The following is a 25,502-nucleotide window of genomic DNA, read 5'->3' as shown; positions in this document are numbered from 1 at the left end:
AAGCTTTTTAGTTTTAGTCAAACAAATAAACGTAACTTGCGTTTTTTTTTTATGATGAAACAATTTCTGATTTGTCCTTTATTTTCTCCAAAAAATATGGTCACTGTATGTAGCATCACACACTTGTGTGATGCTACATATCGAATCAGTTAAGTGTGTCCCTAACACACTTAACTGATGGTTCCCTTAGTGAGGTACTAGGTCCAGTATGCTAATATATCTTTTATATACTGATAAAAGAAACGGTGGTACAACAAAAAAGGTGTCTGTAACAATTCAAATATCCATAACGCAATCATTCGATATCGAGGACACTTGTGTCTTCAATAAATACTAATTTTTGCTGGCTTATTTTATCTCTTCTAAGAGTCTTTCGTCATAACCTGAACTCTCATGTATTCAGTAACGAATCCCGATCCTTAAAATTGAATTGGTAAGTTTAATACCACTCCAAAAGAGATTCAATCATGGAATTATCACTAAGTGGGAATTTGGTACTTAACGTTTTTATAAACCAGTAATATGTCCCACTTTCTCGTTATCGTCAGCGAGTAAGATCAGTCCTATATTCACAGCCCTTAATATCAGGATGATATTATACTTACATTAGACCTATTATATCTGCATGCTTGCTATTAGTAATTAGCTCAAAATATCATGGCGCAGTATATGAACTTTGCTGTCCTTACACCATACAAAACCACAAATCAACCAACCAGTTATTAGCTTAATCACGATATTTATGGATCATAGTTTATAATTAGTAAAATTCGCCTTTATCTCACCCCAAGAGGCATTCCATAAAGACAAATTAAGTATTTTCTATTGAAAACTGTCTTATATGATCCCTATAAACATCAACGGAAGTAAAGTGTCCATTCATATAAAATTGAATCTTCAGTTCCGATCACTGAGTGCCAGCTCTGCTGGTCTGTTTAATTTTGATGGGCACTGAATATGGGGTGGGTATAAAGAGAATCCTATCGAGCTCATTTGAGAAGAATTGAAATGATGATAATCATTGTTAAGAAAGGTTTAGAGGATACGTTTCTTGATAAGGAATACCAGATAATAAAAGCAATAATTAAAAATAATTATTAGTTTAATATATAGCAATCTTAAAATAGCTTAACAGTTACAATGTCGTATATTTACGAGTACTTTATTTACCCACCCCATATTCCTTGCCGATCTAGTAACAGTAGTTTATCATCTTTACTAGAGCTCTTTGATCTTCACCCACATGCAGTCCTTTCCATTGTGGGTAGAGTTTCGCTTTTCAAAAAAAAAAAAAAAAAAAATGAAATAAGGAAATTCCTTCCAATCTACAGAATTTAATACCAGTTTTCAGCAGCAACTTTATAATCTTAAATTAGCATAACAGGGCTCTTACATGTTTAGTTTTACACTCTATCTATCATTGCTCTTGCTTCAGGTAGCAATATCATGAAGCTGCTCCAACAGTCCTGTCTGCACAAAATGCGTCCATATAATTACCAATGAGTTCCCAAACATTAGCAACTTGTCATTCACCTCGTTTTTATTAAACTGACTGACCCCCCCCACACACACACACCTCTGATCAACAGCTTCGATAAGAAAAACGGTTGGCCACAACCGCAAGATCAATCATCACTCATTTTTGTCTGTTATACGATGCTTTTGAATGACTTCCGCTTCATTCTGCACCTTTTAGACTTCATATAAACAGCTTCGTTGGCTTTCAACGGCATTAAACTGTGATTAATTCTTATTCAATACTATGCACTCGGAATATTTCTCCCTTATTACCTTCCTTTGCAACCATCTTTTTTTTTTTACTTTTTCTGGTTTAGATATATGCATCCTAAGATATTCATAAATTTCTCAAATGTTGACGCATTTATCGAGTTCACGATTCTGGTATGCATTTTCCTCACCTAATTTAACTGCAAATTCAAGACAAATCTAGTCGACAATTGAATATATTGAATGGTACTGTTCAAGTCAATGTGGAGTTAATTTTCGGATATATATATAATTATTTGAGTAATAAATATTTAACTAAAACTTTAACGAGGTTATGTAACATGATATTCTCTTCCGTTCTCTCTCTTTTTTTTACAAAATAGACATTAGCACTACAAGAAGAGTTTCTATGCCACCCACCGGTAAACAACGCGCAACGGATGACCTTTGAAAAACAACAAATTGCCTTAGGGATCACTATTGTGGGATTAAGTAAAGCAGCTGATATTCGCATTACAATCTTAACACTAAGGAGTAAGAAAGTTGCTGTTCTTACTTGGTTAATTTTGTCTTCTAGATTCTTGAAGAACTCTACCTGACTAGGAGTTCTGTGCCTAAGGGAAAAAACAGCGTTTAATACAAATGTTCTATTGATTAGTTAAAACATATGACACAGGAATGATGGTATTTAAATATAGTTATCCATATGGCATTGCAAACAATGATTCCTTAGCATGTATTTTGTCCCTCGTTATCCCAAGGGCATTTCTGGTCTAATGAAACCGTGTAGCCGAAGTTCGGTGGACTGAATGGCTGCATTTGTTAGTGTGTTTAAATTACCACTGTTGATATATGTTTTATTGGATATGACAGAAAGCAGGATTCCATGTTTTTCTACTTCACTACATTTCGGTAGTGAAGAAATGCAATTAAATTCAGAAGTATCAGAAGATTTTTTACAAATACACGTAGGAGGTTTGACAGATCAACGCCAGTTGAATATTTTATGTATACTGAGCTTTTCGTGCATGCATAATCGAAGGAAATAAGAATGTGATATTTATCTCCAAAGTTTGTCCCTAAATATTTTATACTTATCATTAAAAGCCAAGTCCTGTTCATAAGGGTACACTAACCTACTTCAACCATTGAGACGGCAGGACAGCGATATGTGGGAATATCTATTCCACGAGATTTTGGGTGTTTCCGTAAATCTCGTGAAATTGATATCACCATCTACATCCTCAACAGAATTGAGATCCGGTCACTAAGGCCAATCATTTGGATAGAATTACTATCATATTCACGGACGGCTCGTGTCCTGTGACATGACTTCTTATCCCACTGGAAATGTGTAATACATGGAGGACTGAACGGTTAGCATAAACCGGTTTACTTGGTAAGGTGGGTACAAGTAGGCAGGTTTTATAGCTGCAGGTTTTTACGATAATAAAAAACTACACGATCGAGCAACAAATTTTATTTAATTTTGGAAAAACACATATGAGAAGTGCCAAATGGGGTATAAGCATTTAAAAACATGCACTAAATCGTTCTAAGTACGAGTCGTACATGGCTACATACTGGATTATATGTGATTTATTTACATCATCGTTTTAACGTGTACTTTTCAACTAAATCAAAGTTTCCTGCGGTTAAAAAGAAATGAAGGGTAAACTGAGCAGGAAGGTGGCTTAATGTTGAAACATATGTATGACAGGTGTATGACACTATTTCTGCTTCTATTTATAATCTATGTAGCTCACATTATCAAGCAACAAAAATAAACCTCAAATGAAATCACGGTATCACACACACCGAGAACAAGTAATGCAGTTTAACTACCACGTACGATTCGTCGATGAACAAGAAAAAAAGAACTGTAGAAATGGCAAAATATGAATGTTATTTTATGGTGGAAACTAGGTTGCATGATTTATGTGGAAGAAGAGAAATAAAAATACCAAATTACCTGAGCATTAGTTTCAAACAACATTAGAATTAAGTCCAAGTAGATAGAATTGAGAGCTAGACGAAGGATAGCCTTTAAGGAAATTAGAAAAGACCGATCGATAGATCAGTTGAAGTATTCGAAACAAAAATAGGAGTGAAAAAAAAAGGATATCTAATCACGCCAAAGTGCATGACTTTACTGCCATCCATTTTCCCATGCCCACAATTCCAGCCGATTCAAATCATTCTGCAAGTGCTGCATATCAGCAGCATTCCAGCTACCTATCTTTGCATCATCGGCAAATAGCTCTGTCGTCTTTCAAATCATTCCCAATATCATTAATGTACAGATTGAATAACAGTGGACCAAGGACTGATCCTTGTGGTATACCACAATTTACCTTCAATTTTGCAGACTCACATCATCATATACCACTTTTTGATATCTGTCAGCCAGTCATTCTCTTATCCACGCTAATATTTTTATAATCCAATCCATAGTCTCCAATTTATGCATGCTGTATTATGTTAAAAGCCTTAGCAAAATAGCAAAATCCAAATTGCCTCCATTCTTAGTGTATCCATTCCCCTTGTCTAACTCAGTGGCAATATTATAGAATGGTTATAGAATGTGAGCAAGTTGCTAAAACATGACCTTCCCTTAGTATACCCATGAAGTTTATTGCAAAGCACATTCACTGTCAACTGTTTTCTAAATGAAAGTCCTAACCAACTGTTCCAAAATCTTCACCATTACCACTCCCGAGATGCTTATTGGTCGATAGTTGGATACATCGGTCTTTGCACCACCCTTGTGCGATGGGATTACCATACATTCTTTCCGCTCCTGTGGAATCTTCCCTGTTCTGAGACTCATTAAATAGCCTGGTCAAAGGAATGGCCAGTTCAGCTGAACACTCTTTTCCCAACCGTGCTGATATCCCAACAGCTCCTATTGCTGAACTCTTATTCATTTTGTGCAACAGCTCTAATACCTCCTTCTCATACACCTGAGTTTCTTCATCCAGTGAGGAGGAAGCAGTGAGCTCAATGTTGCATTTTGATAGCTGTTAGCAAAATGGGCACTCATTAGTGGAACAACCTCTTCTGCATCTGTCACCCACACACTCTGCATTCAGTAGAGTTATATTTATTCTTTCTTTTATAAGCAGCATAACGATAAAATTCTTTGGAATTGTCTTTAGCTTGCAGAGCCAGTTTGTTTTCATACTTAGACTTAACTTTCCGTATCATCTAACCTACTGCGTATAATTTTCCTCTCTTTCCGAAAAACCTTCCTACATTTGTAATGTTTCCCATCGATATTTAGAACTTGCAACCACTGCATATTCTTCTGTGTAATATCGCCATCATTACAATGGACAAGGAATGCGGCAAGTACTGTTATCAAATTTCATTTACCCGCGAGCTCTGATTCCTTCACTTAACACCGGCCATCTGGATATCCATGTAATAATATAAATTCAAAGTTAAGTGGATATTGAATCCAACATTATTTCAGAGCCGAATAGAGAAACTATAATAGTTTTGGCGAATTCAAGCGTAAGCAAACCTTTCATGACAAGGGCAACTCATGATAAAGGTGGTGTAAGCTCTGATCACTATCCTTAGTATTTCCCATAATGTAAAACTCTTCTAGCGGATATGTATGATGTTATACATTATGGGGGATCACTACCCATGGGTATTGAACCCCATGACTAATGTTTAGTATAAACCGTATACGCTATTTTCATAAAACAACTCGATATGGTTAAATTACTAAAATGGATTTTAAGTCTTTTTATGGCATTTAATGAAAAATCGCATTTTAGAGTGGTCATGTTTTAAGTAATACGAATGAACCTTTCTTGAATTATTGGTACATTAACCATTTTAATCACTTTTCTTATCATTTAGTTTGCTTTCTGTGCATTGTTTGTCTTCTTGGTCCTTGAAAGTTTTTTCTCTTCACTGTCTTCATTTTGCTTGAAAATTCTTTGTCATCGTTCACTTCACGTTTGAATTGGGACATTCCTTCACAGTTTGTGTACACATCCAGTTGATAATGAAGAAAAAAAAAGATACTTGGATTAAAAGTTAATCATTCAGGAAAGGCAACTAGTTATTCTCCTTCAGTCTAATTTTTTTTCAAAAAAAAAAAAAAAACTTTCAACGATTTAAATAATTAATGAAATGTGTTAGTAGTAAAACGACTTATTTTGTTTTAATAATAAAAGATGGAAGCTATTTGGAATGATGAAACTAGAGCATAAAGAAGAATTAGTCAATGAAATATAACAGTTGTTTTAGAGGTAGAAAGGATATGGTTAATAAATATTAAAATATTAATCTAAAGGCTGAAATGAGATCAACATAATTTGCAATAATACAGAAAGAGCTGTGATAAGATAAGGTTATATGCGCAATAATGTGGTTTCGATGGGCATCCAAATACACCAAAATTGAGTTCAAAGAAATCTTGTTAGCCAGAAATGGAGGAAAATCTTTCCCCTTTAAGCAAAAGCTATTGATCTTTATAAATTCTAGTGAACTAGATTCAAATCAAAATTTCATTTATGACCTCCTGTTCTGTGTCAGTATATACCGTGTAGAGAGATAATTTTCATACTAATTAAGATAATTATTACACATTTAGATCATTTAAAATCTTCTGCTATTTTCATTGAGATTTGGGTTGCTTGATAAGCTTGATAAGAAGCCAGGCAATACATTGTCCACATATGAAGATATCATCTCACTCCATCTTATCAAGAATTTTCTGGAAAACCTTGTAAACAAAAAAGATATCAGCAAAACATTTTAAACTGCTTATTTTTTAAATTTTTTATTTTAACAGCTTTTTCACGCCGATCGTGTTTTGATAGAACTTTTCATCTTGCTCATCTCTTAATTACGCTCAGGCTGATTCGAATGAACTTTAGATGAAAAGCAAAATAATCAAAATAACCGTGACATCATCTCATTTATCTAGTTTGTGAATTGGTGTGAAGCGTGGAAACAACCGGTTTTGAATCTGATAGAAGCTATTCAAAACCGTTTCCAAATAAATTAATAACTTACTCAAATTATAATAATTTGATTAAAATGGATTGTATAAGAAATTTTTGCACATGTGATATGGGAATCTGTTGCGTAGGAGTTTTTCCAATACAATAAATTCAATAAAAAAATAATTGAATTGTTCGCAAATGTTTACGACAGTAAAGTAAAACCAAATTATTAACGTTGGCAATAGAAAACGTTTCACTTTAACTTCCTCAGGGATTAAACGATATTTGTTTACAGAATGCAAAGAAAGTAACAGAGTGATAATACCGAAAAAAACGTAATGTGAAAGAACCGAGTCTGATGTCACAGTCGTTTGTTTCCAATTCGTTTTATTCGTATAATAAATGAATTCCTCACAATGGTACCCCTAGCAGGAACTGTATAAAGATTGCGCATAATACAGAATTCAGTTATTCTAAATCTTTTTTAACAAGAAATCGGACATCATCGGACATACAAGAAATCCGATGATAAACTGAGGACGTAAACAGTATGTTTTTCATTGAAATTTATATATAAAAAACTTCCTCTGAAACAATTGCGTGCGTGTGTGTGTGTGTGTGTGTGTGTGTGTGTGTGTGTGTGTGTGTGTGTGTGTGTGTGTGTGTGTGTGTGTGTGTGTGTGTGTGTGTGTGTGTGTGTGTGTGTGTCATATATCAGCATCGTTAGGTGTTAATTTTATTTTAGTGAACTGTCCTTCGCTAGCCGTTTTGCCGCTTTACCGCATAATATCAAGATCGTCCGCGCGGTTAGCCTAGTGGCTGTGCGCTTCGCAACCATATGCCTGGGGAAGGAGTGTTCTAGGTTCGATTGCCGTCGGCGACTGGAGGAGCTAAAGGATCTTCCTCAGCCATAACCAAGTTAGCCATTCTTCGGCGTGGACAGCAGAGTTTTCCCCCAGTTTACTGGGGTTTCTCATCCTGCAAAGCAGGCAAACCAGCCTTGAGAACTCAATAGTACGGATATAGGATAATAGGGCTGACCACCTTATCCTGTGAACGGTTTGAGGTCCGTTGATTAATAACCCTCGACACCGCAAGGTAAAAGAGGGTAAAAGGAAAATGAGATGAGATGAGATCTATATATATATATATATATATATATTAAACGAGATGTAGTAAAAATTGTATAGATGTGCTTGAAACATGTTCTGCAAGCATCGTAGTGATCCACAATCAATTCAAGAGTTCGACACACGAGATTGATGCATTTCATGAAGTGAATTTCGTTCATGTTCTGCATCTTGCAAGGAGTAAATGTGGATGTGTACACTTTCAATGTTAATTAGTTCAATATTTGTAGTCTCTACTCGCTATTTGAAATAGTAACACTTTTACAGTTCTTTAGATCGTGTTATATCAAAGACTAAAAGAAAAAAACAACTTACAGAGGCGCAACAAGCGGACCAGAAACGGGACGGATACTACTCTTTTGTACTGCTTTTCCTTTAGAATTAGAATTTCCTGACGATCTTGATGACTACACAAAAGAAAAGCAAACAGGAATGTCAGAAATAAAATAAGTGTTCAAAATAGTCTCTTAGAGGTATGAAACCTCTTATCGTATTCAACTGGATTAGTTTTTTTTTCCCTACCCTTTCTCAAGCGATACATTCTCTCGATCCCCCCCCCCCTTTATCCTGGTAACCACAAACAAGTTTATCCAATTACATAAAACAAACTAATCGCTATGTACGTAATGATTGTCTAAACATAAGCATTTGCAGTAAACAAAATCGTATAAAATTAAAAAACAAAAACGTTTGCAGTCTCACTTGGAGATGGTCGCTTCAAATACTCCTGCTTGTGATACAGACTGCCATCATTTTTTTAAATTTTATTTTAGAAGCATTATTTTGAAGTTAGCTTAAACAGTCGAGATTAAACTTTCCTAAATCAGATAAACGTACTCAGAATTTCATGATAAAATTCAACCTTGAATTGCGTGTTTAATGAATAAATTTTTAAAATACTGTCTTATATAAAAAATAGCTTGCTGTTTTTTTCAGTAGCTACTTTTATTTGCAAGATCAAATATTAAGTTTTAGACGAGAATACAATTTATGAATGTAGATTTGAATACCGTCCAACGTCGGGCGCCAATTTTAAGCTGTAAGACCTAGCCAAGAAGAGAAAAGAGATGGTAAAGTTTTGCTTTCAAAACTCGTCACCAAGCTAGTGAATGTGCCAAGAAGTTGTAATCTGCAACTGCATTAAAACTTCTATGTTTACGTTCGATTTCGACCTAATAATATTGAATTACAGTACTTAAATTGATTAAAGAGCCTCAGCAGCTCAGTTGATTCGACGCAACCTTTTGTATGGTTGGAAAGATCTGGGTTTCAATCCTCTGTATTTTTTTTTTCTCTCCGGGAAACTCAGTTTTTTTCCTACCTTAAAACAAGAAAAAAAAAAAAAACAGACCAGCACGAGAATAAACATTAACCAGAATGCAAAATCCCTGCGGCGCATTTAATGAAGAGAGTTTCGTTTAATTCCTAAAGATTAGTCTCAGACACGATGAAACGGGAGACGCCATTCGGCGGTGAAAATAAGAATCAACAGTAGCTCTTACGTGCCAACAGGTGTTAACATTTTTCTAGAATAGTAATTAACTTCGATGTATAGTTTCTCTTTCCTCATTCATAAAATAAAGTAGCTCATTTAATACCATTGCAGATACTTCCTGGAATGAGCGGTAATAAAAGAAATCACACGGAAATATATGCTGAATAAGAGGAATGAAGAAATTAAGGTAACAAGAAAAGCTGGATATTTTTCTTTTGTAGGGAAAACCCATAACTGAAATACACATTAATAGGTTTTTGTTAAGCACAATCAGATGTTCTTTATTGCATTCGGGGAATATTTTTATACACGTTTTCCTTCTGTTAGAAGGAAACCGCGTTTAAAAATATCCTAGTGATTAATGCTCGAGTTTCATTGAAAGCCTTGACTTTTATCACAAATAGTAAAACAAGTTTAAACTAAGCTAGTTTGGTACTTGATCAGGTCGCGAGGACGCATGGGGATTAAAAGGAGAAAGTCATGTTTGGAGTCTCCTCGTAGCATATTTGATAATATTTCTTTCTAGGTTCAATACAATATAAGTAAATAACCTCCTTCGATAAAACTTGCACGGGATAAGCTAGAATTGGAAAATCATGGGCCAAGAAGAACTCTGTTTTAAATTTAGATATTTGGAACCAACAACAAGGAGCAAGAGTTATATCGAAACAATACTGTATGATGACTAAAACAGAATATTAAGTCATGTTGGTTTTTATTCTTTGGGGTCTTGTTAATTTGGAACTGCTGATCAAAGAAGGCCATTCTTCGATCAACGGATTGTCAGTGGCTGACAAGTAGGTAAAGTCGTAAAGTCTGTAAATTTGTGACATTGTTGCAGATTCAAAAAGCCAAGACACGGACACATTACTGTTGATGTTGCCATGGGGATGTGTCTCTAAAAACATACACACACACACACACACACACACACACACACCGGACAAAAATAATTTTAACATATTAAAATTAAGCGATCTCAGCTTTTTCCTTAGAAATACGGCATTATGATAGATTTCTTAGACTTTTTCTTTCTGTTTCGAACTGTAGATTCTCAGGCAGCAACCTAGAAGACAAAAGCTGAATACCACAGCAGTCTCCAATGTCAGAATGTTAAAATCCTCATAAGTGGACCGTCAAGCCAGTGAAACCTAATTAAAGCACTAATGAAAGGTAAGCAAACAAGTTCCCGAGTAGAGTTTGTTTTTTAAATAGTGTGTACCAAGGCAATTCCGATACCGAAGGTTATACTCTCAAGACATCTATTAAATTTTCGAAAGTTTTGTTAAGTTTCTTTTTATATTTGGATATGAAATGTGGCTGACTTCATAATATTCTTATTGTAATGCAGGTTGAAGCCTTTTTCGGTTATTTTAGAATTTCAAAAAGAAATTAAAAATATAATAAATTCAATAAAATATCGTTAATAATCCTTGTGATACAGATAAAACAAATCAGGATTTCATCACCATCTACTACGTTTTCTTAATTAATATAAGGCCATTAAAAATAAATGGGAAAAAGAATACACTAAATGGCCACACGAGTACATCCTATTATATCGCATGTGGCACAGTGTAGGCTTTCTGCATCGATGTCTGAACAATCGATTCATTAGATCAAGATAGTCAACAGAAGACGAAAAGTGTTCTGTTGACAACAAATGTAAGCAGAGATGAAATTAATTCTGAATTTTTTTAATTTTGAAGGCCAGCTGCACTTTGCCATATAATATCAAAATGAAAAAAGATGAAAACATCTGTTATTCGAGATGTTTTTCTGATTCAGGATAGAAATTAAAGAATCTAGACTTCAAGGTCGAACTTTATAAAGAAAACAGCTAATAGCCTTCGCCTTGGCTATAAAGTTTTCAAAAAGCTTTATACATCGTCTAAGACAAACATGTTGTTTTCCTCCTGGTTAGGTTTCTAGGGAGAAAATTTTGCTGTAAAAAAGAACTTTCCATCGCACAGCTAAAAAGGAATATCAGGAGGTTTTGTAAAAATAAAAATATTGCAGATATATCGACCTAAAGACATCAGTTACACTTAAGATATCGAAATTAGAAAATGAGTAAATTAATTCACCAAAACCATCAAAATGTCAAATCAAACAAGGCCTATTCAATTACATTTTCCTGGTTTAGGGTACTAGAAAAATTGCAATCTCACTATCTGTTGATAGGAATTTTGGAAATCGTCGAGTGCCATGTACTTGAAAATTAATCTTACTACGGTGTTAAATGAGAAAATCAATAACTTACACATTAACGTACACTGTCCTGCAAAAACTGACACTCAAATGTTATACAAACATGTGTTTTATAAATACTGATAAATGACGACCGTATTTTAACGCATGCTTCTACTCAAATATATCAAGTTCCTGTGGCACAGGTGGACATTTTAGTTTATTCTCGATTATCTCCTCTCACAGATGATCGACGTCATTCAGAATGGGACCACATTCTAAAGCGCTTAGCTGTGCACTTTCTTTTCCTGTGTCTTTACAACCTTTCGTATGATACTTAACTGAGTAGTTTAATACAGACCTACCATAGCACCGACTTGACATAATTGCCCAGAATGTCAAGCGTAACCTACAGTGTTCATTTTTGGGCACTGCAATTACAACACGGGAGGACTCTTATTCTAATATCATTCCGTCTGAGCTGAAGATTGGGCATCGCGATTCGTCACTCCTAATACAGTTTTCCCAAAGCCCATTAAATCGAGGCGAGTTCTCTCTAAACTAAGCAAACATAGCTTGTGTATGCAGCATCCCATCCATGCAAACGTGCTGTTTATCCAGCCGGAGGAACTGAGCACGTAACGTTCAAACACAATCCTCTGAAGCTACGATTTCGCTGGGAGGCTTTGTTAATGAGAATTCCCCGAGACAGTAGGATGAACTTCTTTTTTCACCAGTATCTCGTTTCGTTAATTTGTGCTCCGCCTGACTGACTATTAAGTTTCTTTTAAGCAACATGTTTTCAACTTTTAATAACTTCGCAGTTATTTCTGAAGATCTGATTGTATTGCAATCACGTGGATTGATGACCAATATGGTAGTCTATGATAACTTAGCGAGAGATCAGTGATTTTCTAGGCCTTGTGTGTGTGTGTGTGTGTGTGTGTGTGTGTGTGTGTGTGTGTGTGTGTGTGTGTGTGTGTGTGTGTGTGTGTGTGTGTGTGTGTGTGTCTTTCACCCCCGAAAGATTGTAAACCTATGGTAAATCGGTATATCGTGATGAACTAAGAAGATTTTTTTATTATTTATTTTTGTATTTTTTTTTTCTCTAGAGACCGAACATCGAGCTTTTCAAGCCACTTCAGGCCTCCAATATGTATGGGGGTAGGGGGGGTAGTGATGATCTCGCACTATCCAATGAAATTCATCTTCATCTCCCACCTAAAGACAATCAAGAACATCTATGGCAACGGCGCGATCTACTCCCGCAGCCAGTTGGTTGGAGAGCGCGTAGCTTATCCACGCTGCCAACCAGGCTCACGATTTATGCACAATCAGTTGTTTTCGGATCAGACTTACTTCTCAAAACAAGCATATAAAATCTTAATTATTTTAGGAAAAGAAAAATACTTTTCTAGTTTGTTTAATGTCAGTAAACATCGTCCATGTGCCTGGCCTTACTTGAGCACAGGTGTATTCTAATAACTAGATGTAAAATTGCAACTTAAGTGTATACATTTTGGATATGATGATTCGGCTTAAAGAACATTTCATTGCTATCTTATGAAGTCATTTTATATTTTAACTAGGGGGCTCCTCCCCCCGACGCCTACGACGCCCCCCCCGACGCCCCCCCCCCCGAGTTTCGGACTGGTAGGCCGGTTCTCCTTGAAGTCTGATGACTCGAATTTTGAAGACTCGAAAAGGGGGTTCCTCCCCCCCTTTTTCCCCCAGGTGCCCAACTCCCTGAGTTCCGGACTGGTAGGCCTGTTCTCCTTGAAATCTGATGACTCGAATTTTGAAGACGCGACACTCAGGGTAGCCCTGAGTTTCAAAACATTTCAAATAACTTGACAAAAAACATTACAAAAAAAGCCTTATCATCTTATATTATAGAGTAGATGTATTCAGTTAGAAACTGCTTTTAAGTATTTGAAGTATTTAGACAGTAATTAAGGTGAGAAAGGGAAAAAAAGGAAGTGGAATGGTTTTGTAATACTCCAAATGGGAGGGCAAAAAGAGAAGTAGTAACATCATGGGGAAAACATGGGATTGTTTAAGAAGAAGAGGAGGAGGAATAGTCCACCCTCTCCTTGCTACAAGAATCTAGCACAGATAGGGAAAAATAATCCATTTATTGATAAGTTTCTGTTTGATTTAAAATTCATGCAGCGATACTTACAGGCAACTCTCCGTTTCTCGTTCCTGGAGACATGGGATAGTCCTTTGGGACTTCGTTTCTAGTCACCGCGTTGACCTCTTCACCATCTAAACGAAATAAATACAATTAAAAGAAACATCTGGGTGGGGCTAACACGTGCAATAATTCCCGTTTTTCTATACACAAACGTATATAATCTTTACACCTCTATAAAAATCAACCATTTTAAAGTTGCACTTGATTTTCGCCACTTGATTAGCGGCTTCATCTTGGTTTTAATGAACATACAAATATAAACTTAAAAGAAGAAGCTTTGATTATGAATCAATACATAACTGAAAAAATACGAATGCATAGGAACCAAATTCCGACACCAATAAATTCATTCATAAAGCTTCTTGTTTTCAGTTTATATTTGTATGTTCATTAAAACCCAGATGAAGTCAAGTGGGAAACTAGTTGGTTACTAGGTGTATCAAATTCCGACCAATAAACCCAGTTCAGTTATCCTATTGTATCAATTTTGTGGCCAAAAAATAACATACTGTAATATAATCCCCTTAAACATAGATCTTTCTAAATGGAAGATGGACAATATGGCGAAATTGTAACATATACTAGCATTGATTTTAATATAAATAATTTAATATAAGATTTAAATAATATATATATTTCATTATAATTGATTTTAATACCTAAAACATTTTTGAACTAATATACCTAAGTAACACAGCAGAACTGAAGTGGAAGGTGTACCCAGCATATTTTATCGTATTGTGAACAGCCTCGAAGCACCAGCTTGAAAATGGTAGCCTGAAACGACACCTGCTTTCTGTATCAGCGAAAAATATATATAAATTATGAATATAATAGTCTTTTTATTGCTGCACTTTCGATTTCTGCTTTGCTAAATTTCGAAGTCTTTTATATACTTTAGTTGCTCGATATCATTCGCGTGCGAAGTATTATTTCATACTTGCACGCAGACGATAGAAGTTACCGGAAATGTAAAGGTGTGGCATTTTGTACGAGACATTGGCTATCATGATGAGTTGGCAGAAAACGGATCTGTAAATACGAGAACTATTTCTAAAAACAACCGAATAATAAACAAGTCATGATAATCTGTTGTTATTGTTTGATACCCTTTGTCCATTTAAAGAGAGAACGGATTTCAGTTTTTTGGACGACTAGACTTGAAAATTAATGGATAAAATATCTCATAAATTCGTTTTCAATTATTAGTTCCAGTAGTTAATTATAGAAGTTATCACTCAATAAAAAAAAATCTAAAATTTATGCCTACACACGTAATATCTGTTATGCAGTTTTATGCACTTATATATTCGCGATCCTTCCGGGAGGGGGGGGGGGATTTCCGCTGGGAGTAAGTTAGATAAAGTGCGATGATTTGTTATCACTGACGCCGATAAAATTTTAATGAGATGTTTATGAGATGAAAAGGCTTTTAATCATCCACCTAAGTGCAGTCAAAATAATGATGAGTACGAAAGTATTCACTCATATCACAACTTTTTATACTGTCTACCTACCACTAGTTTTCTGTTTTATTTTGTTTTTGTTTTTTTTTGAATTTCATATCTCAAACTAAATGCTTAAAATGAAATGTAAACCTTCCGACTGAAAATTCTTCGAAAGAATAAACACAGCGCCCTCTATGTCACTGACACTTCAGAAATACAGACATGTGAATTTCTGCAAAAGTTTTGCATAATCCTGTTTAATAAATAATATAATCCCAATAAACCACAAATATCTAAACGAAGGAATACATTCGTTTTACCTCACTTTAAGGGAACCTCTAAATAGCTTTCTTCACTAAATATATTCTCTCCAGAATGTAAAAGACTTAAGCATTATTTTGTGAAGAAAAATATTCCATCCAGGTGGATGTTACTGATTCACTGTATATTCCTTATTTCTCTTTTAACTGGGAGATACTGGAGGCGTAGATCACTGAAGTATCGAGAATGTTATAAACTAATTAATAAAACCTTAATATGTCTAGTGAAATTCAGAGCGACTGAATGTTCAGACCAATAAAAAAAAAACAATGTTTAATTTATATCGGATATTTGACATCATTTCTGAATAGGTGTGTTTCAGCTGAAGATCATTGAGATATGAATGACAATATATGCAATGAGATTTAAATAAACTTTGTTCTGAAAATAGACTCTTTGATATCATGCAGAATAGTCAAAGAATACGACGTCAAAACCATAATTAAGCTTCCAATGGAAAGGTGGAACAAATAAAAAAGAGAGCAGGATGGAAGGAAGAAGTGATAGCTGAAAGATGACTCTACTTACTTTGATCACACGCCTCTTCCTCTGTGAAGGAGCAGCGCCTCGTAGAAGGCTTACTCGGGCCACAACCCATGACGTCATCGTAGCATGGACTCTGCGCAGGCGCAAGAGAACAATCACTTGGAAATTTCAGCGATTTTCAAAAGGACTGACCACCTGTAAATAAAAAATACTTTTGTAATATGCGCCACAATTACTAACCGAATTCACTCCGACGCGTATGGTGGGTAGCCGACATTTTATTTAACAGTAGATAACTGAAAGAATTTTATCAGCCTAAGAACAGAAAGCTATTTCCTACTGCCGACTGTTTATATTTAAGTACTTGTGGTGCGTTGAACTACTTAAGGAATTTAGATAAACAAACACTTATCACCCTCCAAAGGAGACAGAGAAATGTGAATGGAGAACTCACTTAACCTAACAGAGACAGTAATGCATCTTGACATGTGGAGGAGTTCACGATACCTTATCTCAACTAGGGTTCTAGTAACTTCGAACTTTACTTAAAACTACATCTCGGCTCCCCTCTGTCCCCATTAGGTCGCCATACACATCCAGACCCTTAAAACCTTATGCTCTTCACAATGAGAGAATTTTTGCCTGTTAAGAAAAAGTGTGACACTTAAAATTCAATGTCCCGATCTTTCTGAATCAAATACTAACTCACAACCTATTGGAAAATTTTAGTTATACAAAATTATCTATCACAGACCTTCAACTATTAATTTTCTTAACGAAAGATACTAATAGTACTTATGCTCCTCAAGATGACAATCTTAATTGTAAGTCAGATCACAAGCATAATAATATGTAATATAATTATCATACAGTAGGTATGATAATGAAAATAAAAAATATTTCATAAAAATACTACACAAAGTTTATTAAGAACAATGGCTTTTAAATAAAGATCGATCTGCCTTTACAAGTGAATACTTTTGAGAAGCATTGTCATAAATGGTTTCCATCACCCATCGTGAAATTGCCATTCTGCCTGAAATCTCAAAATGGAGGTAGAAAACCCCTAAAACTCGGGTTTTTATACATTTAACGAACGTTATTAAAAGATCACATGGTTAGTGATACAAAAGTGAAAAGGATGAGGAAAGAAGTTTTGATGATGGCAACAGATGAAGTGCGATCAAAAAGAGTTCAGCAGGAGGTCAGTGAAAACAATGCATTAGAGGCAAGCAATAAGACAAAATATACAGCTGGTTGTTGCAGGCCAGGGAATGCAAAGGATGGTGTGCATTGGCAAATAAATTCAATGAGTAGAGGGAGTGGGATTATCCTGGAGACTTCAACTATGGAAACATAGGCGGAAGGAAACGGAATTTATACAATTACTCAGGAATAATTACCTGAAGCAACATGTGATCGAAGGCGCCACTTGGTGAGAATGATCGTGTTGTGCTGATCCAAGAGTGCCTAAAGGTGCAATTTTCAGTTAAGGGATATATCTGGAATTAGAGCTGGTAAGTTCGACAAACTAAGGAGACAGGCTGAAGATGTGCCATGGCATAAAAAAGCTGCAGAGTTGAATATTGATAGTGCATGGGAAATGGTAAAGAGATGTTTGAAGAAAGTAAATAGTAGCAGACTGCGTATCTAGAATCACGAAAATAAATCGAGTGAGAGTTAAATTAATGAACAGCATTATTAATAATGCTATTTAAGAAGGTTCGGGATGGAACTCGAGGAAAGAGGCGATCAGCAAGCCCATGAGCAGTACAAAGCACAGCTTTGTACTGCTCATGGGCTCATGTACAAAACAGTGCATGTGCATGAACATGCACTGCTTTGTACTATCTTCCAGAAAGGTGGCCAATATGGGAAGGAAGGAAGGAAAAACCAGAGTATGAGAGGAAATTATTATGCAAGCCAAAGATAATCCCAAAGTGTTCTTTCAGCATGTGGCAAGTAAAAGGGTGAATGATTTCTGTGAATTAATTTTGACGAATGCTGATGGCAGACAGAGATGATTGGAACAGACAGAACAACAGAGTGATCATTTTGCAAAGGGTGTTCATCCAAGTGGAGATACCGTAGCAGCAAGTGGGGAAAGAGATAGATTAACTGAGGTGTATAGGATATTAAAGACCCTTGACGTCAATGCAATGTCTGGGATTAGATGGTTTTATTTAATCCCATGTATTACAAAAATGTGCTAGAAAACTGGAAGATTATTCAAGTCTTAGGGATTTGGTCCGAAAAGTTGAAAGGGTAAAAGAAATAGTTCCATTGCATAAAGAACACTCCAAACTGAACTAGCAAGTTACAGACCTATCAGCATCTGATGAGTAGCGGACAAGGTACTGGAGAGGAGAAGTTGGTTTAGGAAAAAATCCATTAATGTGCGGACAGGAAGGGATACTCTACGGAAAGCAGTGTGGTTTTAAGGACATGCGTGGAAAGAACTGGTCATGCTGTAAGAGTGTGAGGGCTAGATTTATTTGGAGAGTGATGAATGAAAGGGGGGGGGGCTGCCAGAATCTGTTGTGAATATCTTGCCAGATGACAGATGTTTGAATGTTCGTTATTGTCAGGTGAAATGGTAAGGACCTCCCACAAATAAGTCTGGTCTCCAATGAGATACCGTGTATTAATAATATACCTGGATGATGACGTTACTTATGCGCAATACAGAAGACATTCCAAAGTTATCGTTTACTTTCTGCCTACTCTTCATCTTTCGTTGCGCTTCATATCACTCTAAATTCATTTCTTTTCCCAATCTTTAAGTTGAAGAAAATAACTCCAAAACACGAAATTATTCTACAGAAGCTTCAACACTTTCCAGGAAAATAAAAAAAAATAATAATAGAACTCAGTTGGTCAATCGTCTCAAGTTCAACACATTTCACAGAAAGAGGAATAAACTTCCGCCCGTGGGACTTCTTAGAAGTAGTCTGCCATTCGGATATAACCTCAATTCAACTTCCGGTGTTTCGTGAAAATTATTACGACAATGGTCCGTTGAAAGAACAAAGCAAATGAAAAATTACAATCTAACAAGACTAGTGGAAATGAAGGAAAATGTCCAACCCAGTTTGTTGAATTCGGCGAAATATCCTGTCTGTCTCTTTGTGAGTAGAAAAAGCACGTTTAATCATTGATGTTCTGCAAGTTGGAATATTAGTCTATTTTGATCACTTGGATGAACTAGATATTCAAAGATAAATCCCAGACAATATATAAACTCAAATATCCTTAACTAATTACCATCTTCATTCCAGTGGAATACACCTACTTTACTGCACTTTAAAAAAGGTACGTGTAGTACTGTACAGTAGCGGGCGTAATTGGATATGCGGTTTTGCAAACCCAAGTGTTAGTCATGTAAAAATCTCGTTATCTTTTTTTTCCATGAGAAGGACCTAACCTATCTGTAACCACCAACTCCAGTCATTAAACTAAAGGAATCTGGAGAGAAAAAAAAAATATGCTTGTGGTGAGTGCAGGGCACGATGTCTCGAAAAGCTTTATCGACAGATGGTTTCGATACAAAGTGCAGCAACATCTCAGATGAAGATGCACTGCAAACCTCGCATGCATGCACATGCATGTGCTGTAGGTGGGCAGCATCGGTGTTGCTGACCACCTACAACAGAAAACTATTTTAGAAATCCAGCAGAAGCAGGTAGAGCTATGAGGCCAATGTATTATAATGTGTCCTTCTGACCGGTTTGCTCTCACGTGTAAGATCGGCTGACTCGCCTTCAGTTGTAAAGCTCTTATAATAAGATTCTTTGCGTCCTGGAATTCTAACCCTAGGTATTTCAATCCCAAGAGCGTCGTCGATATCCCATCACACTAAGGTTGATGGTTAAGTAGAGTCACAACAGAATATCCTCATGTACAGTTTTTATCGTCCAGACTAAAGACCTTATGGAGTCTGGTTTTCTGGTTAGGATCAAGATCCCTATTGCATATAGGGATCTTGATCCTAACCAGAAAACCAGCAAACGTGCATGTAGTGTATTTTACAGATAGGGATCTGTAAAATACGCTACATGCACATTACCATGTTGCAGTTGACGGACAGTCGGATAGAACGATACGTACCACGGCATCCGATCCACGCTGCGCGGAATTAATTGAAATACAAAAGGTAGCCCTCATTGGACTTCGGAAAGCCTTGCATGCCTCATTAGACAACCACATCATCAAACAGAAATGGAATTTGTGTCACATATATATATATATATATATATATATATAGGCTGTTACGATGCATAAAGCAACCAACATGATAATTAGGTTGCTGTTATAATTCAATATTTCGTGCGTACACATTCCTTCTATGATGATGATGGGTTCGAGTGGCACCGAACATGCGATGTGCAAATTGATTTGATTTTAATTCACAAATCTAATTCTTATGGACTTCTAAAAGAATACAGCGAGATATCTTTAGCAACTGCCTTCTACTTGATCACTTGATCTATTCGTTGCACGTGAATATATCACAAAATGTGTGTGTGTGTGTGTGTGTGTGTGTGTGTGTGTGTGTGTGTGTGTGTGTGTGTGTGTGTGTGTGTGTGTGTGTGTGTGTGTGTGTGTGTGTGTGTGTGTGTGTGTGTGTGGAACCTTTTTTATAAACTCGAGTGAAAGAGCATAGTGCTCTCTGTCGGAGTTTTCCTTATGACTGACTGTGATGTGCAAGACACATTTATCAAAGACTGTTCTAAATATTTTCTAAGCCCTGCATATGTGTCATAAAATAGACTCCGATGTTCAGACGTAAATACCGTCCTGCTTATTTCCGTCTGGATATTTGGGAACTCGAAATAATAGCGAACGATCCAGTAGCGTCGAAATGTTCATCGTCATATACTCACTAGTTTTAGTTCAGTATTGTTTTCGTTCTGCTGATAAATTAGGATTTATTTCGTGAAAAATCACTCAAAAAGTGAGGGAGGACAGAATGAAAATGTTATTGGCCCTGTGGTTTTCTTTCTTATGGATCTTTGCCAAGTTAGGGTTCCTTCACTGACGTCAACTTCCTTCTTTTCTTTACCTCACAGTATATCAAATGAACGGCTAGGAAAGATACTGAGGGTTCTATTCATTCAAAATTGCGACTTACTCAGAAAAAAAAAAAACTGACAGCAATGAATACAATCTGTTCTAAGAATGTGTTCAGTTTGGGTTCGTAAAGTAAATTGTAGGCTAACTGCAACTGGCTCCTTTTAAGCTGATGCCAGTAGGTGATTCTGAAAGCTAAGAGTACGTGTGGTGCGATAGATCGTTTCACCACATAGTGTGGACTTCAGAGGTTTTTCACTAAACATCCACTCTTGTCTTACTACCTCTTGTGAAATGGACTCGTCTGCTAACTCCTATGGGCGTTGCCCTGAAAGGGAATTGAGCTGGTGACATGCATGTACAAATGTTCTTCGTGTGTCAACCTCCTCCAGGTTTATTGCCAGTGTAATCCTGCCATCGATTTGCTCCACTTATAAACTAGGCTCCACACGCACGGCGTCACGGAAGGAAGAAAATAGGACACGAGTCATGATCGGCGGGACAGTTCACTTTTTCCCCCACTTCGACTTCTGGCAACTGTCTTCCTTTCTCCATGGCATTCTTTCAATCAGTATAGTCTTCATTAACGTCCTATTTGGGTTTCTTTCGTGTTTCATTTGTTTTCCTGACCTGTTCTTTTCCTTCTTGATGTAGAGATTCTTGAGATGGTATACAAGATCTCACTGTGCTACCACTACAACAGAAATTATGCGAAAATAGTTATAATTTGTAATAAGTTTTGTAATAATCGCGCAACTACAATTGAATGGTGATGATAAAAACAGCTAATCTGATCATTCGCAGTTAAAGATGGTTGTTTACAGCTACTATGGCAGGTCGATTAAATTCTTTATTGTTAATAGTTGTTTTATTCCCTTCTGTTTGGCAACAGCGGTCATAGAAATTAAAAACCTCATTAAATTCATTATGAGGATCCGATCCGGTAATAGCACGCCAATTCCTTGATGTCGTTGAAGCCGTGCTGCTTTTCCCTATTTATGATGCGAAAGCACTGTAGTTCTGAAGGAATCCATTCAAATCATGGTCGATGTGGCATGAAGGAATGTAAATGATATCTCTATTATCAGTTAATGCGTACTGATACCTCTCTTCTTAAAATAGATTTGTCTGTCAGCTTCACCAGACATTAGACGATTAAAGAATTGGTCTATTCAAATGAATGACCAATGTTCTTTAGATGTGTGTGTCAATCTTTGCATCTATGACCTGTCCGCACCCCGGCCATTATCTCAGCATATGATCTTGAAACCACGATGGCTGTACAGATTGTTAGTACTGTTTAAGGATCAGGTGGTTTCTAGCCTTGATGTAACCGTCAATCGCGGAGTGCTATACCCAGTTCACCTGACCTTTCTATATCCGATAGTGTTTTTTTCACTTAGTTATAAAGTAAATTATACTTACCAAGAAATTATATTCTTGTTTAATTCTTTACCAAAGTGTGAACAAAGTTTGCAGGTGAAGTAGCTTTATGACTAAGTTACTTGTATATAGATGCTGTTGACCATAATGAAAAGCACACTTCCTTTCGATTGTATATACACCCTTTATCCAAAAGAAACCGAACTTTTCGAAAATAGAAGAAACTAGTGGCGCCACCTTTTGTATCTTTTTGTGGTCGAAAGCGCAACCTTCATTAGTGTTGTGTCAACTGTTTATGACATTTGTTTCATTAGAAGCCCAGTTATATTGCCAAGAGTGACAGTGTGTTTTGACGAACGGTCGGTCGTCACGATATTCATGCCGTACGCTACGAATTTTTGCTATCAATAGCTTCAAAACTTCGAGATAAAACTAACCATTGACGTTTGGCCAGACGGAACGAATTCTTTGTGGATAATGCCCTTGGAATCGTAGAAACAAATTACCATTGCCTTTACTTTCGACTTCTCGAAGCGACTTTTTTCTGATGCCCCTCTTCTGGTGGTCTCCACTCAGCACTCTGGAGCTTTGTTTCGGACTCATACTAAAAACACCACGTTTCGTCACCAAGATCGTTTCAAGGAAGTTTGAGTCCTTACGAGCAGTTTTAATGCGGTCCTTGCAGTGTTCAACTCGATACATTTTTTGGTCGTCGGTCAACTTGTGGGGAACAAATCGCGAATTCAATTTACGAAGGCCCAAACTGTGGGTCAAAATGTTATGCACAGTTGATTTTGGAATCCTTAATTCATCTTCAATCAATCTCACGGACGATTTCGGGTTTTCTTTGATGAAATCACGCACTTTTTGGATGTTAACTTCGCTCAGTCCAATTTTTGGACGGCCCGGCTTTTTGTCGTCCTCAAGGATCTCACGACCACTTTGAAATCGCTTAAATCACTCGTAAACTTGAGTACGGGATAAGCATTCATCACCATATGCTTTTTGAAGCATTTGATGCGTTTCGGTAAAACGTTTACCAAGTTTAACACAAAAGTCAATTGCAGCTCTATGTTTGAAACTCATTTTCCGACCGTTCTTCAAAACACACTGTCACTCTTGGCACTATAACTCGGCTTCTAATGAAACAATTGCCATAACAGCTGACACAACACTAATGAAGGTTGCCTCTTTCGACAACAAAAAGATTCAGCATTTGGCGTCACTAGTTTCTTCTAGTTTCGAAAAGTTCGGTTTCTTTTTGGACAGAGGGTGTATTGCTATGCATTATGGGAGATCATTACCAAAACCCTCCGCGCGGTTAGCCTAGTGGCTTTGCTCATCTCAACCATATGCCTGGGGAAGGAGTGTCCTAGGTTCGATTCCCGTCGACGACGAGAGGAGCTCAAGGATCTTCCTCAGCCATAGCTAAGTTAGCCGGTCTTGGGCGTGGACAGCAGGGTTTTTTTCCCCAGTTTATCTCGGGGTTTTCATCCCGCAAGCAGGCAAATCGGCCCCGTGAACACACGGATCTACAGCCATAAATACTTAACTCCGCAAGAGGGGGCTCAACTCGCCCCAATAGGGACTGGGGAGAAAAAGGGAGGAAACTCCATACGAATAAATAAATAAATAAATTACCAAAACCTATTTCGATATTTCTTGAGGTATTAAAGTGCGACGTACCCCTCCAAAAACAGTGATCTATAAGATTATTCTAAATCTCCTGAGTGATCTCAGGAGATTTAGAATTCTTACTCAGAGGTGGCTCCGTTCACAAAAATCTTCAACTGTGCAGAACCGTTCTGCTCCAAAGAAACAAGCTCAAAGATGGATATTATTCAAATAATCATCAGCCAGATCCAACAAAATACAATGGTTGATTTCATGCAGAAGCCACATATTTCTATAAATATGTGATATTTATATTGATGTGATTCATCAATATCCTTGATGAATATTGAACTGAATGGAGAAATATGCAACTAATATTTAAAATACAAGTTTAAATATTAATCTTTCTTTTTTGTAAGAATTCCAAGAAAATAATTTAATATGTGAATTCCATCCACAGAAAGTTATAAGTCTATCATACTCGTCCATTAGTATACTGGTTTGCTAATCTACGAACCCTGGTTGACAATACTTTTTGATGCCACTTCAGGCGTCCACAATAAGAAGGATGGTGGTCTCATACTGGAGGATAAAATTCATCTACCGTCTGAAGACACTTATAAAATTCCATGTCCACGATTGAATTCAAACTCACACCTGCTGGTTGGAAAGATCTTTTTCAAACATCTTTTTTCTTCCATTTTTCCTAGCATTTCATAAAAACAGATTATTGTCGACGCCTGAAGTGGCATCAAAAAGTATAAGGGGATATTTTAGTATGAAAGTATATTTTAGTATGATGTTTTAGTATGAAACGATGCTTGAATTACTGAGTATTACTCCAATGTCCATATTTAGAAATCCTTTCAATTGATCGCCAAATACCTTTAAAAAAAACAAATAAATAAAAATAAAGGAAAAATAAATAGACCACACCTGTGAAATTCTGCCTTACTGAAGATATTAAATGAGGAATGAACATGAGCTTGTCTAATTGCAGTTCACGAGTGCATGACAGATGCTACGTGTCTAAATCTCCAGCTGATTGTGGGCTCTACTTTCTTTCTAAGAAGGTGGTGACATAAGGATGAGAACCGCAACCTACAACCGCTAGTATAGAGTGTATACTTCTCAACCTTGAACAGTTGCGTTTATAAACAAACAGCTCCGTTGCCCCTAGTAACTTGAGATAAAAATCATCGCATGCAAGGACTATAGATAAAGTGTGCGATTTGCTTACTGTGCATAACTCTTGACAGGCAAAACACGTGTTTCCTGTCTGTTCAAGTGGCACAGGCGATACCAGAAATAACTAGTACAGAAACTTCCGTGGAGACAACCAATGCTAATTAGAGTAGCTGCTCTCTCCAGTCGGAAGCTACAACCAAACACACCTAACAGGAAGCTTAAGGAAATTGACGTTGGAGAAACAATTCGTTTTCTGAGTTCAGCGTTTCATTGTTATGGCTGAGG

At 36.6% G+C, this 25,502-nt stretch overlaps 1 protein-coding gene across 1 annotated transcript in view; it reads right to left on the bottom strand.

Annotated features, from left to right (window-relative positions):
* LOC150110680 (uncharacterized) overlaps positions 1-25,502 on the bottom strand; it is a 32,309-nt gene that overhangs the window by 5,380 nt on the left and 1,427 nt on the right. The window contains exons 2-5 of the mRNA XM_090400296.1: positions 16,005-16,157; positions 13,693-13,778; positions 8,141-8,232; positions 2,285-2,342 (exon numbers count right to left, since the gene is read on the bottom strand). Of these exons, the coding sequence (XP_090256422.1) occupies positions 2,285-2,342; positions 8,141-8,232; positions 13,693-13,778; positions 16,005-16,074 (306 nt within the window). The 5' untranslated portion in view covers positions 16,075-16,157. The remainder of the gene's footprint in view (positions 1-2,284; positions 2,343-8,140; positions 8,233-13,692; positions 13,779-16,004; positions 16,158-25,502) is intronic.

This window comes from Typopeltis vanoorti, chromosome 1, assembly GCF_054136105.1.
Source record: "Typopeltis vanoorti isolate ZY-2024b chromosome 1, IOZ_Tvanoo_1.0, whole genome shotgun sequence".
Classification (NCBI taxonomy): domain Eukaryota; kingdom Metazoa; phylum Arthropoda; class Arachnida; order Uropygi; family Thelyphonidae; genus Typopeltis; species Typopeltis vanoorti.
Note: the sequence above shows the minus strand (reverse complement) of the source record. Positions and strands in the feature narration are given on the sequence as shown.